Raw genomic sequence first — 17339 nt, forward strand, 5'->3', positions numbered from 1 at the left:
TTTTCTTTTCCCGTAACTTTTGATCCTGTATTTCAAAAAAAAAAATTAAAAAAAATTATTTTATTTTTATTTTAAATTTTTTTAATATTTTTAGATCATTTTAATTTAATATATTAATATTAAAAATAAATTTTTTTTTAAAAAAATATTTATTATCTTGATTTACTTTTTAAATTAAATTGATATTGCTTGTGGCGGCAGGTGTATCATTGCTGCATGTAAAGCTGACTTGACTTTGACTAATTCCATTTGATTTAGCCAAAAGGAAATTATACGTGGCAGTTTTCCTCAACTTATAATTTGGCTTAATTGACTCCATAATGCTATAGCTAGCGTGCCACACGCGATAAACTCTTTTCGTACTCTAGGATGTAAAAATCGAGGTTGTCTATTCTATTTTGATAGGTAATTTAATTTTTTAATTAAAATAAAATATTTTAATTTTAAAGTATTTTAACGTGTCGTTTTGGGGTTGTACTATTTATATATATATATATATATATATATATATATATTCAATAAATATAATTCAAATTTAAAATAAATTAATTATAAATTATGCAATACAAACACAATGCCAAATAAATATAATTTTAAAATTTAAAATATTTCTAAATAGTTAAGATTAAATAGATCTTTAACTTAAAGTAATTCAATTTAAACAAAATATCAAAATATTATGAAAGTAAAATGTTCTAACACAAATATTTTAAATATAAAATTAGGTCAATGTTATCGAGAATAATGGAATCTAAAGCATCCTTTTTTGTGCTCAAATTCCCCCAAAGTATAAACATGAAAAAAACAACATGAATATAAATTATATATATTAGTGATAAATCTAATTTTAAAAAATTAATATCATTGTTAATGAAAATAGTAATAATAATTTTCAATATTATTATTAATATCATTGTTATTGAAAATAGTAATGAAAAAGAGCTTTTTATACTTGGGTGGTTTAATTAATTAAATTTGAACAAGGTTCAATTTGATTCAATGGCTTTTCAAGAACAAAATGGAACATGTGGAATGAAACCGGAACGTTCCGGCCGAAATTTAGCTGAAAAATCCGGAACGAACCGAGATTTAAAATGAGATGAAAATTGTTCCGTTTTGTTCTGTTTTTTGAATTGGTATGGAATGTTTCGGTCATTCCGGACGAAACAAAACAAAATTGACAACCTTGGTAAAACTTGTCCCTTTGTTTCTCTTTCTTCTTTATTTATTTATTTATTTATTTATTATTATAAGCAATCATTTGGCCTCTCTTTTTTGTCAGAATATTAATTATTTACAAGACCTCAAAATGAACTTAAATTATTTTTCTTGGTTTAAATTCGATGTTTAAAATGTCCCTTTAAGCTTGCAGAAAATCTAAGTCTTTTTAATTATATAGACAAGATGGAACAACTATTATATATATTCTCACTCGAATTGTGAGTATGAAATATATTTTTTATTAATTAATTTAGTCTAAGCATGTTTTTATTTTAAATCAACTTATCTTACTTTATTTGCAAAATAAATGGGAAATGATCGTAAATATTGAATGATTCCTAATTATGAATGAAGGAGAGTATAAATCTCTAGCGCAAATCATGAACACCTCGCGCCGCTTAATTCCCTTTTTTTTTTAATAATAATGTAGCTCGCCACGTAATTCTTAATATAAGTCCAATCTTTTTCCTAGCCTTTTAATTATTTGAAATAAATAGCTAAATAACACCTTTCATTCGTATAAGAGGTAATTTTTAATTTGTTCGTATTACTTGTATGTTTATGATTTTAAAGGATTTTCTTATCTCTTGTTTATAAACATAGATATAATTGAATATTAAAATTGATCATTTAAAAATTTGATTGAAACATGCGACTAGTTATTTATTTTAGAAATATTTAAAATTATAATAAAAGTTGTTTTTCAAAATATTTTTTATTTAAAAATAAATTAAAATAATATTTTTTTTATTTTTAAAAAATTATTTTTAATATCTATATATCAAAACACGATTCAAAAACACATTTTTTACATGGAGACAGTTGTTAGCAATTTTGTTGTGCTATCATTAACAGAGTTCATCTATATAATGGATTTGAAGGTGTGCAGCTTTGAAGCCTAGCACAAGCACAGCTCATAAAACAATTATCAGCACACTGAAGAAATACAGGGAGGGGAAGAGGAATCGACATATATTTCAACCAACTGATATTTCATTGATACCCTAAACTAATGTATCTTAGGCAAAAGACAGCAAGGTTGTTATTGAAGAAATGCACTAAGACTAAGAACTACAACAAATGGAACTGAGGAATCCATCCTACCTCTCAATTATTCGCATATACTCGTTTTTCAACTTTTCTTTCAAATGGCTAAGAAAAAAAAATACAAGAATGTTTGCCTATGAATCCATATGAAGAGTGCTTGCAATGCACAGGAGGGAAAAATAGAAACTACCGACTCTCTTGTCCTGAGAGGTAAGATCGTGCCAATGAACAAGCTTTTTCCTTCCGCCTTTTGAATTCATCGTATCGCAGGAAGAAATAACCCAGATAATCAAAATCTATAGGAGACATCTTGGCCTGTTAATAGAAACATTATCAATCACTATCATATGGTTTAGTGGGCATGGCTGGTAGAGATAAAGGGTCATAATTACCTGGATTAGTGCCCATAAAGCCCAAAATAAGTGTGAAACTAACATGTAAGTGTTTGACTCTACGTATAGAGCTTCAAGGTCTTTGTCCGATACCTGTAGGAATTCATGATCTGTCAGATACCTGTTAGAAATAATAGCCAATTGTAGTGCCTTGAAATCCAAAACTTAAAAATCACAGGTGGATGCAGTTTGAATACATTTATAGGGTCAGGTGTATCTAGACCCTGCTATCAGACTCATCTAGCCCAGGGAAGTATGAACTACTAATGAAGATCCAAGATTCAGGATCAAAGTAACAGGTGAACTTCATAATCAATAAAATTCAACTTCCCATGCCAGTATTCATCTAAAATGAGTCAAAGAGAGGTTTGCTCACAAGTAGACGATCTTTGTAGCAAAATCATAAGAGAAAGAGCAAGATTAACTATCAATGATTCATTGAAAAACAAAGATTAAACATCCATGGTGCTAGCAGTGAAACCTCACAAAGTAGGGTTAGGCATCAAATGAAGGCACACAAAATATTCAACGGAAAAATGATATAAGAATGAAGAAAGGCTACATTGGGATTTAACATATGATTATTTAGGGAATTTGTTTTTGTATTTTTCCATTTAACACCTCTTGCATCTTCTAAAATATGGAAGAGCTGCATAGCATAGATCAAATAAATAAAGGTGGCACCACATGTCAGAAGATTTCCACAAAGGAGATTCCACTGCTTTTTTCAAAAGTGCAATTGAGGATGACACTTGATCAAAACCAAAACTTCTGATAAAGACATATCATGGTTGCATTTCTATGTTTGCTGAGTAAGGAATTCAATCCCGTTAGTTAATTTCAAAATGATAAAGCACAGCTAACTCATTCAGGATTTGAACATATCGAACATAATCAATAATTCAGAATTAAAAAGTTTTTAATGCAGGTCATATATAAACTAAAAAGTCCATTTACATACCATTGAAAAAATAATTTTCAAATGACCATCGTACCTCATGCGGTTTATCAGGTTGTAAATAATGCCTGAAGAAATGATATTGCTCATCCTTACTTGGGTATCTACATTAAACGAATTCAATTGTCAACAAATCTACACATGCAACTGAAAATGGAGAAAACAAGAAGAAGAAAAATTGAAGACATACAAGCTGTAGTCACAATCATAGCCTGCATATTCATTGAAGTGATTTCCAATGTCATAACCTCTGTAACTGTATGATCCATACTCGAAATCAATGATGTAGAGTTTCTCTGAAAATTAATAAGATTAGTAATGAGATCAATAGTACAAGACTGAGGAAAAAATATCCGCAAATTAAAACACTCTTTTGGCACAATATTTCCTGTAAGCACATCAGGCACTGTCTCGGGAAATCTCACTGCATTTTCAAAGTCTGTTTGCCTTTAACATTTTGGACAAATTGGAAGCTATAATGACGGCAGATGCCAGAGGCACACCCATGTTCTTGTAATAATTTTAATTACTAGACAATCAAAATAAAATGTCAAAATGCAATGACATTCTTATAATCCAAATGAAATCCCTGTCATTGGACACCTCATGCAATAGTCCTAATAAGAAAATTCCATTCTTCCATTAATTATCATTTCCTTTTTCCTATTTGGTTTTCTACTTCTTACTTAGATTCGAACCACTAGGCTTTTTGGTACATACTGCATATAGAAGGAACACATAATTTACGTAATCATAAGCATTTTGATAATGGAACCAAGAGTATCTTGTTTAGTTTGAAGGCTGCATGCCTAGAGTGTTTCTTCTCTTTTCTCTAGTGCTGTTTCTGTCTTCTTCCTTTCTTGATTGCTACAGTACCTTGGTTACTATTCACAGAACTAACCTTACCCTCAAATCTTCTGGATAATCAATCCAATACCGTATACCCTAACTCTGGCTCCCACCTAAAACACCAAATTTCAACAACCTCAAGGCTGTCCTGCAACACTTGATGTAGCTTAGATTCAATAACAGATTAAAAAATTCATTGGCAATGGCCCTGTTCAATACTGCAATTCTTGAAAGACCAACCAAGATTGATTTCTCCATGTTTACAACTAGAAGATATAATGCCGACATCCCCTTAGTATCTGTAACTTTTACCATGTGTTTACTACTGAAATACATCAGAAAAGGAGCAGAAACAACACCAATTGAGATAGAGAGAGATTATAAAAATAATGCATATTTAAAGACAGAAACCAACAAAGTAGAATATTAATACCAAGAATAACATGCTGCCACTCTATTAAAACAGATAAAGGGGTAAAATGGAGGAAAATGCATATTAAAAATCAGTTTTCATTGACACCTTCATCGTCATTAAGCATCAGATTCCCTGAAAGCAAGTCATTATGAGCGAAAACCACTGGAGCATTGAGAAGATCTGTCAATTCCTGTTCAATTATCATGAAATAGACCTCCATAAGTAGGAAGGAAATCACTATAAACCTTGCAAGTAATCAACTGAAAAATGGAAATCCCATGTAGTTCCAAAGTCAAGAATGTGAACTCGTCTGTGATTATGAAACACTAATAAGTATAGCTATTTCCAGAAGAAAAAAAAAAGGAACTAAGGAAGGCCAAGGGAAACACCATGTTGTCTGCCTTGTACCTGATACCATCTAACAGTTTCAATCCACACATATAGATTTATTACTAACAACTACAAGGAGCATCTGGCATTTATAATACTTTTTCTACACAAGACTGTTAATTAGTTCAGTTTCACAATATCACGTGCAAGTTACTAAGGGTCTTGGAAGTCATCCTTTAAAGCATGTTCAACAGTTCTCTAGCGTAGACTACCTTAAAAGTCTGCAACAGTGCATTTTATTCATTGTACTCAATTTTCATGCACGTACCTACAAAATATTTAAACTAAAAAAATCTTGAACTTTCAAATGCATGTTAACAACATGGGTCAACGCATTAGGAAACTTAAAAACAGGTTTCATGTAAGGTGCAAGTACAAAAGACTAGTCTCTAAGGCCAAAAGCTTCAGAGAAAAAGGATAGACTAACAAGATACCAATTACAAAGAAAATTTACGGAAGGAGGATCACCTTGATTTCAACAACTTCATTGTAAACTTCCTTGAACAAAATGGTCTCATATTTTTTTCGCTTCTCAATATCATCAAAGTGAAGAGTGGATGCTGCAACAAGAAGTGGCCATTGAAAATGAAAAATTAACAACTAATGGGCATGGCATGACTGTTACATCAACATTCAAGGATATCCAATGGTTGAACTGACAAAAGTTGAAAGCACCTTTACCAAATTGATTTCAAATAAAAATGGGCAGATGCTTATGAAACATAAAATCAAGGAAGCAAGTTAGAGACAGAAAATATACCATTTTCATAGAACTTGAAGATGTCATTCCACAACTGAGGTTCTTTAGAGCCTGGAATATCCACCCGATGGAATTTATGGAGTTGCTTGGCAATTTCAGCAGCCAGCTTCGGCTCTCTCATGTCTGCAATTGATGAGGATGCAAGGTTAAGAAAATCAAGAGAGAGAGGGCGAGAGAAAGGGCAGGAGAGGAAAGAGAAGCAAAAAAAGGTTAAGATTAAGAACCTTCATAAACTCAATTTTTCAGTGTTTTCATCAAGTAATCATTTATGGTAGATGTGTTTTATAGCTATACGGTTGGTCAGGAAAATTTGAAGTTAATCAAGATAATCAAAAGTAAAAGGCAAGTCTTCGAGAAATAAATGCAAATAAATTCGATCAAATTTTGAGACCGGTGAATTGTGTTGAAGGCATACACTACTGAAGACTTAAAAGGGGGTGCGGTGCAACAAAAGAAGTTGAATTTAAAGGCATATGAAAATAAGGAAGGGATAATAAAGGAAGCGAGTGGGTTGTCATGGTTTACCTTGCGGAATCAGTGTTCGTGCATTTATAAAAGATTGGACCATGCCATTTTGAAATACTCCAAGCAACTTGGCACCAAATCCTGCAGCCGAGAGGTATTTGATGGCCTGAAATCAATTTTTTGTTGTTGTTGTTGTAAGCATATCAAAGGAAATGAAAGCTCCTATTGTTGTCCATCCAATAAATTAAAAGGTAACAAGTAATCATAGAAAATCAATCACCTGAAGCTCGCGTTCTCGATTGATAACATAATCAGTGTTGGGACCATATAATCTAACAGTTACAGGCACCTCATTTCCATCTTCTTCCTTCACAGATACCTTCAGCACTGCACAAATTCTCATTTAGGCACGTCTGCCTATTCAAGTTCAAAAGGCAAATACGAAAGAAAGTAATAATGCTCACAGAGATTTGTTATGCCACCGGAAACCGTCTCAACAGAGAAGGAAGAATCATCCAATCTTGACCATTTCTTAAACAAATCCTTGCACAGCTCTCTGATATTGAAGAACAAAAAATAAATAAACACGAATGATTCTTCTTCTTACTTTCTTATTTAAAAAAAAAAAGAGAGAGAGAGGTGAAAGAAACGAACATGAGAGGCGGAGTCAAATCAGGTAGGGAAAGGGAGGTATCGAGGGTGAGGGATGCAGATTGAAGAACATGAGAGCTCGAGTTATCTCCTCTAGCTCCCTCTGCTACCTCCATTGCTTTCCAGATCTCTCTCTCGCTCTCTGATTCAGTACGCGACCCCATGTTTGTTATATTTCCGACTTGTTTCTTTCGGATTACTAAAATAGAGTTCTATATTTTATTTAAGATTTTAGATTCCCATTTGTGCAAAATGTTAAAAATAATGGGGTGCTCAACAACTACAAAAAGAATCTCTGATTCCCACCCAAATCATGGCCCGCCCAACTGTCCTTGAAAATTCTCCCAGAATTCAAATTCAAACCCTAATTACCATTTACCGATACCCAAGACTCCACAACTGGTTGTTAAAATGCTGGCTATTTAAGGGTTAATACTGTGTTAAGGGAAATTATCACTAAAATATCAAGGAAGAAAGCATTGCAGCAGCTGTCGGCATGTGCTGCTCTGCAAACAAATTACAGTAATAATAGCAAGAAAATACCTGAATCTGATTATAGTCCTGGTGGCGAATCCAACAAAATTTTATTTTATTTAACAAGTCAGACACATAAAATACATGCGTGCAAGGATGGATGACGTTTTTTAAGCCGGTCAGGAAATTGGTTGCTTAACTCAAGGTCGCTAAGCTGATGTAATACCCTAAAAGGTCATCGCAACTTTTCTTCTCACGCTATCCATCAGTATTATTCAATGTAGAAAAGTAAAAATAATAATAAAATACCAACAATGCTCCGGCTGGTATGTCGTTTGCACAAGGCTTTATTTAATAATATAATTTTTTTATTGATTTTTTTATATAATTTTTATTTATTTTTAATTTCATTTTTTTTATCTAAATTTATGATATATTATTTTTTCAATTTGATCCTTATTTTTTTTCTTTACCATAATTTTTTTATTTTTTATTTTACCATTCAATCCAAATCTATAATATTTTATCCTTATTTTTTTCCTTTACCCTTTTGAATAATTTTTTTGTTTTTAATTTTATCCTTCAATTCAAATCTATAATGTATTATTTTTAAAATTTAATTTTTATTCTTTTTTTTTGTCATTTTGTTAAAGTGATTTTTCTTTTCAATTTCACCTTTTGAGTGAAAATTCATAGTTGTTCTCTAATTTATTTTTTATTTCAATTTTGATTCTTATTCTTTTAATTGTTATTTTTTGTTTTGGAGCCTTTTGTATAATTTTTTTTTCGATTTCATTCTTCAATATTTGATTAGTTAGAGATTGGACTTCATGATTTTTCTATGTATGGTGCTTCTGGTCTAATAACTCGAGTTACAAGTTTAAAAAGTTATCATAAGTTGACATTCTTTGTTTTATCTGCTTTTACTTAATTTTTTTGGGTGATTTCAACGTTTAACATTAGTTTTTTCTTTAAAAAAAATGGGTTGTGTAGTTTTTTTTAATTTATTTTCTATCAAGTTATCCTAATCTCAAAATCTAGATTGCATGTTTGATAGATTAACCCGAGATGGCTCGTCTTTTATCACCCAAGCTAAATATCCTTTTTATTGTCAATGGTGTTGGCATCAAACCTAGTGATTCCTTCCTACTCTACTGGTCTTACCTGGAGATTATTTTTTTATATATAGGACAATATGGAAATCAATGTATCAAAATCAGAGGAAGTTTTACTTTTTATTGTGCACACGAGCTTTTGGTTGCAAGAGAATTGGACAGATTTGATGTTGGTGAAGACCGTAGAGTAGTGGGAATTGATGTATTTGTAGTGTTCGACAAAAACCTCGAGGGAGGAGTTGGAAATCCATAATATTTCATGCACTTTAGATATTAAATTTCTATAATATTCTTGAATTTTCTCATTAATTGAGCTCGTGCACATCTGCTGGATATATATAAAGTGTTTCCAACTATATAAATAGTATAATAAATAGTATAATGTAAAGTATAGTTTTTAAAAATTGGCTTACCTTTTATTACCCAAACTAAATGTCCTTTTTATTGTCAATGGTGTTGGCATCAAACCTAGTGATTCCTTCCTACTCTACTGGTCTTACCTGGAGATTATTTTTTTATATAGGAGAATATGGAAATTAATGTAGCAAAATCAGAGGAAGTTTTACTTTTTAATTGTGCACACAAGCTTCTTTTTTTTTTTTTAGTTTAACGTGGGTGTCCGAGTCAGCTTGCGCGCACCTCGATTAATCCCACGGGCCCTGAAGTTAACGACCATGTAAGCCTCTAGTGGCCATCATATGAGCAACCATAAGGCTCGAACCTGAGACCACAGAGAGCAAACCTTTTAGTCATAAGTTTTTACTACTAGAACACCTCCTAGATGGTTATGCACACGAGCTTTTGGTTGCAAGAGAATTGGACAGACTTGATGTTGGTGAAGACCGTAGAAGTAGTAGAAATTGATGTATAATACGGTAGTGTTCGACAAAAACCTCGAGGGAGGAGTTGGAAATCCATAATATTTCATGCACTTTAGATATTAAATTTCTATAATATTCTTGAATTTTCTCATTAATTGAGCTCGTGCACATCTGCTGGATATATATAAAGTGTTTCCAACTATATAAATAGTATAATGTAAAGTATAGTTTTTAAAAAATTAGGGATAAAATATTACCGCGCTCAAAATATTAGGAAGACTAAAATAATTTTTCCAAATAAAAAACATGTCTACGAGTCTTGAAAGTAAAGAAAAGGGAATATAAGACTCAATAAAGTAGTTGAAGAAGATACTTTATATAAATATTTGATATTTTAATATTTTTAGTTAAAGTTAAAAAGTATGTCGATGAAACAAAGATCTGATTTTTGGGAAATTAAAACCTCAGGGATTCATAAAGAAATGAATATGAAGTTAAGGAAATTTAAGATTTTGTAATTTAAATTTTGAGGTAAAGAAATGAGAAAATCAAAATAATAAAAAAATCATGAAAGCCCTGCCACACATGAACCTGTTTATAAAAAAAGATGTGATTTTTTGTTATAGTAATTTTTTCAAAAAGTAAACTTGACAAGTGTAGTTCAACTTGTCAGGTTATAAGTTTGCTCGCTAGAAATTACTAGTTCGAGTTTCACAAACTTAAAAGACACTAGAAGCTTACATGGTTGTTAATTTCAGGGCTTGTAGGATTAGTCGAGCTGTGTGCAAGTTAATCTGAACACATATATTAATAATAAAAAAATTATTTTAAAAAATAACTTTATTTTACTGAAAAAAGATTGAGAGTACAAGTAAGATAAGAAATATCATTTTTATTTTTTACGGTGTGTTGTTGAGATTTGACCAATGCCAATTCATTATCTAAGAAAAATCCTGAAAAAGATTGACTTATCCTCCTCGCGTATAAGGCAGCACCGCCCTAGAGAACAAGATTGACTTTTCTTCCTCACAGCCATGGTCTTGTCAGAGCCAGCTAGTCACCTGCCGTCAGGAACTTGATTTAAAATTACAATCAATGGTAATTTTTTTAGTAATTAATAAATATTATTGATTAAATTAATTTATTATATTTAATTATTTTAAATTTAGTAACTAATATATAGCTTGCGTTTAATATGAAAACGTACATAATTTTCTCACCATTAGAAATTCTTAAAATTACGTTTTTATTTGACTTAGTCTTTCAAATCTCTCTACACGTAATTTAAGACTTTTTTTCTTTATATATTCCTTTCAAGTTTCATTACACTTTCTTTTTTGTATTTTATTATATCAAATGCACAAAAAGGGTTATTGAAATGTTCTTTATGGTTTGGTGGTTTTGATAGAAACCATATGAGATTTTAAGCTTATTTGATTTTGTATAATTATTTTAATGCCTGAGTGAGTCGTTTTAATGGATGCCCAAATGAGGTATTTTGTTTGTCTTCAATATGCTGAATCAATCTAGTAGAAACTAGGTTGGGATATTGTTTTGTTTTTCTTTGAGTTGATTATGAAGGATTTAGTAATTAATTTATTATAGTTCAATGATTAAGAGCTTTATTTTTTTTACAGAGAATTCAAAGCTTATAGCATATATTGTTGTCTAATTTTTTTTTTTAATTTTGATATTCCTTTTGAAGTTTAATGATAAAAATTGAATTTATGAAGTTTGGAATGAGAGTGTATCTCAATTCCTAGAGAAAGCCAAGTCATATATTAATAAATAAAAAATGTGTACAAGCTAAACAACCTAGAAATACTTTTAATCTCACTGAAAAGAAAACAAATCTATTAAGTTTAATACATGGCATGGCGATATTTTTTATAGTAATAATATTTTGACTTGTGGTGATAAAAGATATTCTAAAACTTTTATTGATGACTTTTCAAGATATTATTATGTTTATTTGACTAACTCTAAAAATAAATTGTTTGATAAGTTTAAAATTTTTAATGCAAAATTTGAAATTTGATTTGAAAAAAAAAATAAAAAAATTACAATTTGATAAATGTGGTGAGTATGCTTCTAATGAAATAAATGAATTTTTAGAATTATATGGTATTATACATCAAGTAACACCTCCTTGTTCACCACAATCTAATGAGATAGTAGAAAGAAAAAAATAAAAATTTGATGAATATGGTTAATGCAATATTAATTAGTTCTAGTTTGTCTAATAACTTATGAGGTGAAGTTTTGTATTATGCTTATTGTATTCTTAATAGATTTTCTTATAAAAATTTGGATAAAATGTCATATGGATTTTGGAAGAATAAAATTATTTGGGATTCTTTTTAAACAAATTTAGAGTTGTTTAGGGATTTATTACATGAAGATATGATCTTTTTTGGCTTTGAATAATTCTTTAACGGATATGTTGTCTCAAACAATAAGTCATCTAATTGTCCGGCCTCCAATGATAATTCACACAAACCATTAGTTAGAAATCTCTAAAATCCCTATTTAGGAGAGAATGATTGTTATTTCTAGAATGTTAGCTATCTTTTCTGTGACTTGTATAGTTTAATACTATTTTTAGGAAAATATGAAAAATTCTATAAATTAAAAAAATATCAATTTGTCCCCTAAATAATATATATATATATATTAATTCAAAACAATTTTAGAAATTAACTCAATCAATTACTTACTTGATTTTTCTAAGTTTAGAAATATAATCCTTATATTAATTATATTATAGTCCTTAATTTCTAAAATATATTTTAATCAAGTTATATTTAATTAAATCATCTCAGTTTAATTTCTTACTAATGGTTCTTAATATATGTAACTCATTAAGTTTCTAATATGTTAGCCCAAATATAAATTTTGATTTTGACTAAATAGAATAAAATAAATTAAACAATTTAATTTATTATCAATTCAATAATTGATTAATTTATATTTAAAGATCAGGTGCATCATCTAGCAATGTATCATGATCCTTCAAATATTAGAAATGTCATTATAGTCTGACTTAACATTTCAGTGATCGATTTCTCAGTGTAATTAATATACTTCCATCAATAATTTTCCGATTTAACATTAAAACATGAGATATGTATGTTATGTTAAATTATGTTTGTTCTCCACATATTAATCATTAATTGGTTGAATAAGATTTGAAACTCCTTTTCAAATCTCATCATATCTTAATCAAGGATTTCTCGGTCAATACTATTTAAGAACATATAAAATATTTTTTCTAATTTATCTAACATGGATGACGAGAACATCTAAACTCTCACTGATTAATTTTTTGTTTTCAATTTTATCCTTCAATCTAAATTTAGAATATATTATTTTTAAAATTTGATTATTATTCTTTTGATTTTTTTTGTAATTTTATTAAAGTGATTTTTCTTTTCAATTTCACCTTTTGAGTGAAAATTCATAGTTGTCTTCTAATTTATTTTTTATTTCAATTTTGATTCTTATTTTTTTAATTATTATTTTTTGTTTTGGATTCTTTTGTATATATTTTTTTTTAATTTCATCCTTCAATATTTGATTAGTTAGAGATTGGACTTCATGATTTTTCTATATACGATGCTTCCGGTCTAATAACTCAAGTTACGGGTTTAAAAAGTTATCATAAGTTGATATTCTTTGTTTTATCTGCTTTTTACTTATTTTCTTTGGGTGATTTCAACGTTTAACATTAGTTTTTTCTTTAAAAAAAAAATGAATTATGTGATTTTATTCGATTTATTTTCTATTGGGTTCTTCTAATCTCAAGATCTAGATCGCATGTTCGATGGATTAACCCGAGTTGGCTTACTTTTTATTACCCAAACTAAATGTCATTTTTATTGTCAATGGTGTTGGCATCAAACCTAGTGATTCCTTCCTACTCTACTGGTCTTACCTGGAGATTATTTTTTTATATAGGAGAATATGGAAATTAATGTAGCAAAATCAGAGGAAGTTTTACTTTTGAATTGTGCACACAAGCTGTTTTTTTTTTTAGTTTAACGTGGGTGTCCGAGTCAGCTTGCGCGCACCTCGATTAATCCCACGGGCCCTGAAGTTAACGACCATGTAAGCCTCTAGTGGCCATCATATAAGCAACCATAAGGCTCGAACCTGAAACCACAAAGAGCAAACCTTTTAGTCATAAGTTCTTACTACTAGAACACCTCCTAAATGGTTATGCACACGAGCTTTTGGTTGCAAGAGAATTGGACAGACTTGATGTTGGTGAAGACCGTAGAAGTAGTAGAAATTGATGTATAATACGGTAGTGTTCGACAAAAACCTCGAGGGAGGAGTTGGAAATCCATAATATTTCATGCACTTTAGATATTAAATTTCTATAATATTCTTGAATTTTCTCATTAATTGAGCTCGTGCACATCTGCTGGATATATATAAAGTGTTTCCAACTATATAAATAGTATAATGTAAAGTATAGTTTTTAAAAAATTAGGGATAAAATATTAACGCGCTCAAAATATTAGGAAGACTAAAATAATTTTTCCAAATAAAAAACATGTCTACGAGTCTTGAAAGTAAAGAAAAGGGAATATAAGACTCAATAAAGTAGTTGAAGAAGATACTTTATATAAATATTTGATATTTTAATATTTTTAGTTAAAGTTAAAAAGTATGTCGATGAAACAAAGATCTGATTTTTGGGAAATTAAAACCTCAGGGATTCATAAAGAAATGAATATGAAGTTAAGGAAATTTAAGATTTTGTAATTTAAATTTTGAGGTAAAGAAATGAGAAAACCAAAATAAATAAATAAAAATTATAAAAGTCATATCACACGTGAACATGTTTATAAAAAAAGATGTGATTTTTTGTTATAGTAATTATTTAAAAAATTAATCTTGAGGGGTATAACTTAACTTGTCAGACTCTAAATTTATTTTCTAGAAATCACCAATTCGAGTTTTACAAACCTCAGGTTACTAGAGATTTACATGGTCATTAACTTCAGGGCTTGTGGAATTAATCGAGGTGTGTGTAAGCTGATCCGAATAACCACATTAATAAAAAAAAATTATTTTTAAAAAAAAATTTATTTTTATAAAAAAAGATTGAGAGGACAAGTAGGATAAGAAATATCTTCTTTTTTTACGGTGTGTTGAAAATATTGACCAATGCCAATTCATTATCTAAGAAAGAATCGTGAAAAAGATTGACTTATCTTCCTCGCGTATAATGCAGCACCGCCCTAGAGAACAAGATTGACTTATCTTCCTCACAGCCATGGTCTTGTCAGAGCCAGCTAGTCACCTGCCGTCAGGAACTTGATTTAAAATTACAATCAATGGTAATTTTTTTAGTAATTAATAAATTTTATTGATTAAATTAATTTATTATATTTAATTATTTTAAATTTAGTAACTAATATATAGCTTGCGTTTAATATGAAAACGTACATAATTTTCTCACCATTAGAAATTCTTAAAAATACTTTTTTATTTTACTTAGTCTTTCAAATCTCTCTACACATAATTTAAGGCTTTTTTTTTATATATATATTCCTTTCAAGTTTCATTATACTTTCTTTTTTATATTTTATTATACGCCATCGCATGTTATAATCTCAGACTTTTTCTAAACCATTACTCTTTTTCAATATTTAATTTTAGTTCTAATTATTTGTATTATTGCTTTTAGTTGTTGATTTAATATTGAAAAATAAAACAAAAATCTTGGTTGTATTTGTTAGCCTTATTATTTCCATCTATTATTTCCTAACAATCTTAGAGAGAAAAGCATAAGCTATTTTCCTTACTTTTTTAAAAAAAATTGATATGTTGCTATGAACATCATAAATTTATTATCTAGCAAACTTGAAAATTTTATAGTCAATTTTTTTTTTATTGGCAACAACAAATGAGATTTTGAGCTTGAATATTGTCTTTTTGAGAAATCTAATGATCTTGATGCTGAATTGCATTGTTAAGTGTCCATGTGATTGATTTGTCACGCCAAGATTCTTCATGGACTAATTTTGAGATTGATGAAGGCATTGTAAGTCTCATGTGAGTCAGTTTTGGGGGGGGGGGGGGGCTTTGTTTTTTATGGGTTGGTGGTTTTGATAGAAACTATATGAGATTTTAAGCTTATTTGATTTTGTATAATTATTTTAATGGAAGCCTGAATGAGATATTGTCATTGCATTGAGTCATTTTAATGGATGCCCAAATGAGGTATTTTGTTTGTCTTCAATATGCTGAATCAATCTAGTAGAAACTAGGTTGGGATATTATTTTGTTTTTCTTTGAGTTGATTATGAAGGATTTAGTAATTAATTTATTATAGTTCAATGATTAAGAGTTTTTTTTTTTTTTACAGAGAATTCAAAGCTTATAGCATATATTGTTGTCTAATTTTTTTTAAATTTTGATATTCCTTTTCGAGTTTAATGATAAGGACTGAATTTATGAAGTTTGGAATGAAAATGTATCTCAATTCCTAGGAGAAGGCCAAGTCAAATTAGAGTTGTATCTTTATTGGATCAAAATGGTCTTGCTCTTGCTAGGATCTAATAAAATAGTTATTAGGAGATTTGGATCTTATATTAAAAATATTATTTGCTTAAAGTTCTTTATAAATTAAGTATAATGCCTTCTTCCAATATTACTTTGCATTATTTGGTATGTTAGGCTTTGACATGTTTCCAAGTCATATATTAATAAAAAAAAGAAAAATGTGTACAAGCTAAACAACCTAGAAATACTTTTAATCCCGCTGAAAAGAAAACAAATCTATTTGGTTTAATACATGGTGATATTTTTTTATAGTAATAACATTTTGACTTGTGGTTATAAAAGATATTCTAAAACTTTTATTGATGACTTTTCAAGATATTATTATGTTTATTTGACTATATCTAAAAATGAATTGTTTGATAAGTTTAAAATTTTTAATGCAAAATTTGAAATTTGATTTGAAAAAAAAATAAAAATTTTACAATTTGATAAACGTTGTGAGTATGCTTCTAATGAAATAAATGAATTTTTAAAATTATATGGTATTATACATCAAGTAACACCTCCTTATTCACCACAGTCTAATGAGATAGCGGAAAGAAAAAAATAAAAATTTAATGAATATGGTTAATGCAATATTAATTAGTTCTAGTTTGTCTAATAACTTATGGGGTGAAGTTTTGTATTATGCTTATTGTATTCTTAATAGATGTTCTTATAAAAATTTGGATAAAATGTCATATGGATTTTGGAAGAATAAAATGTTGGGCTTCCTAAATATCATACACATAGTGGAAACAATAAAACAAAATTATTTGGGAGTCTTTTTAAACAAATTTAGAGTTGTTTAGGGATTTATTACCTGAAGATATGATCTTCTTTGGCTTTGAATAATTCTTTAAATGATAGGTTATCTCAAACCATAAGCCATCCAATTGTCCAGCCTCCAATGATAATTCACACAAATCACTAGTGAGAAATCTCTAAAATCTCTATTTAGGAGAGAATGATTGTTATTCCTAAAATGTTAGCTCTCTTTTCCGTGACTTGTATAGTTTTCATGTCTAACAAACAACAACTTAAAAATAAAAGGCATAACATACTATTTTTAGGGAAATATGAAAAACTCTATAAATTGAAAAAATATCAATTTGTCCCCTAAATAATATACATATATTAATTCAAAACAATTTTAGAAATTAACTCAATCAAATACTTACTTGATTTTTCTAAGTTTAGAAATATAATCCTTGTATTAATTATAT

General features: G+C 29.1%; 1 protein-coding gene across 1 annotated transcript; it reads right to left on the bottom strand.

Moving 5' to 3' along the window:
• Positions 1-2194: 2194 nt before the first annotated feature.
• Positions 2195-7819, bottom strand: LOC18100117 (probable ethanolamine kinase). Its single transcript, XM_024604737.2, has 12 exons — positions 7692-7819; positions 7152-7347; positions 6962-7053; positions 6778-6884; positions 6558-6663; positions 6033-6155; positions 5741-5832; positions 4988-5072; positions 3809-3914; positions 3656-3722; positions 2661-2753; positions 2195-2583 (listed from the first exon to the last, which is right to left on the bottom strand). Exons 2-12 carry the CDS (start codon positions 7310-7312, stop codon positions 2455-2457), a joined length of 1161 nt encoding a protein of 386 aa, XP_024460505.1. The 5' UTR covers positions 7313-7347; positions 7692-7819; the 3' UTR covers positions 2195-2454.
• Positions 7820-17339: the final 9520 nt, after the last annotated feature.

Source organism: Populus trichocarpa, chromosome 6, assembly GCF_000002775.5.
Source record: "Populus trichocarpa isolate Nisqually-1 chromosome 6, P.trichocarpa_v4.1, whole genome shotgun sequence".
Classification (NCBI taxonomy): Eukaryota; Viridiplantae; Streptophyta; class Magnoliopsida; order Malpighiales; family Salicaceae; genus Populus; species Populus trichocarpa.

What these genes read in the sequence shown, in the direction of transcription:
- LOC18100117 (XM_024604737.2), bottom strand. Translation starts at nt 7,312, where the DNA reads ATGGGGTCGCGTACTGAATCAGAGAGCGAGAGAGAGATCTGGAAAGCA. An exon ending in ACGAACACTGATTCCGCAAG is followed by an intron (nt 6,156 to 6,557) that starts GTAAACCATGAC and finishes CATCAATTGCAG; the next exon opens with ACATGAGAGAGCCGAAGCTG. An exon ending in ATGAAGTTGTTGAAATCAAG is followed by an intron (nt 5,073 to 5,740) that starts GTGATCCTCCTT and finishes ATAATTGAACAG; the next exon opens with GAATTGACAGATCTTCTCAA.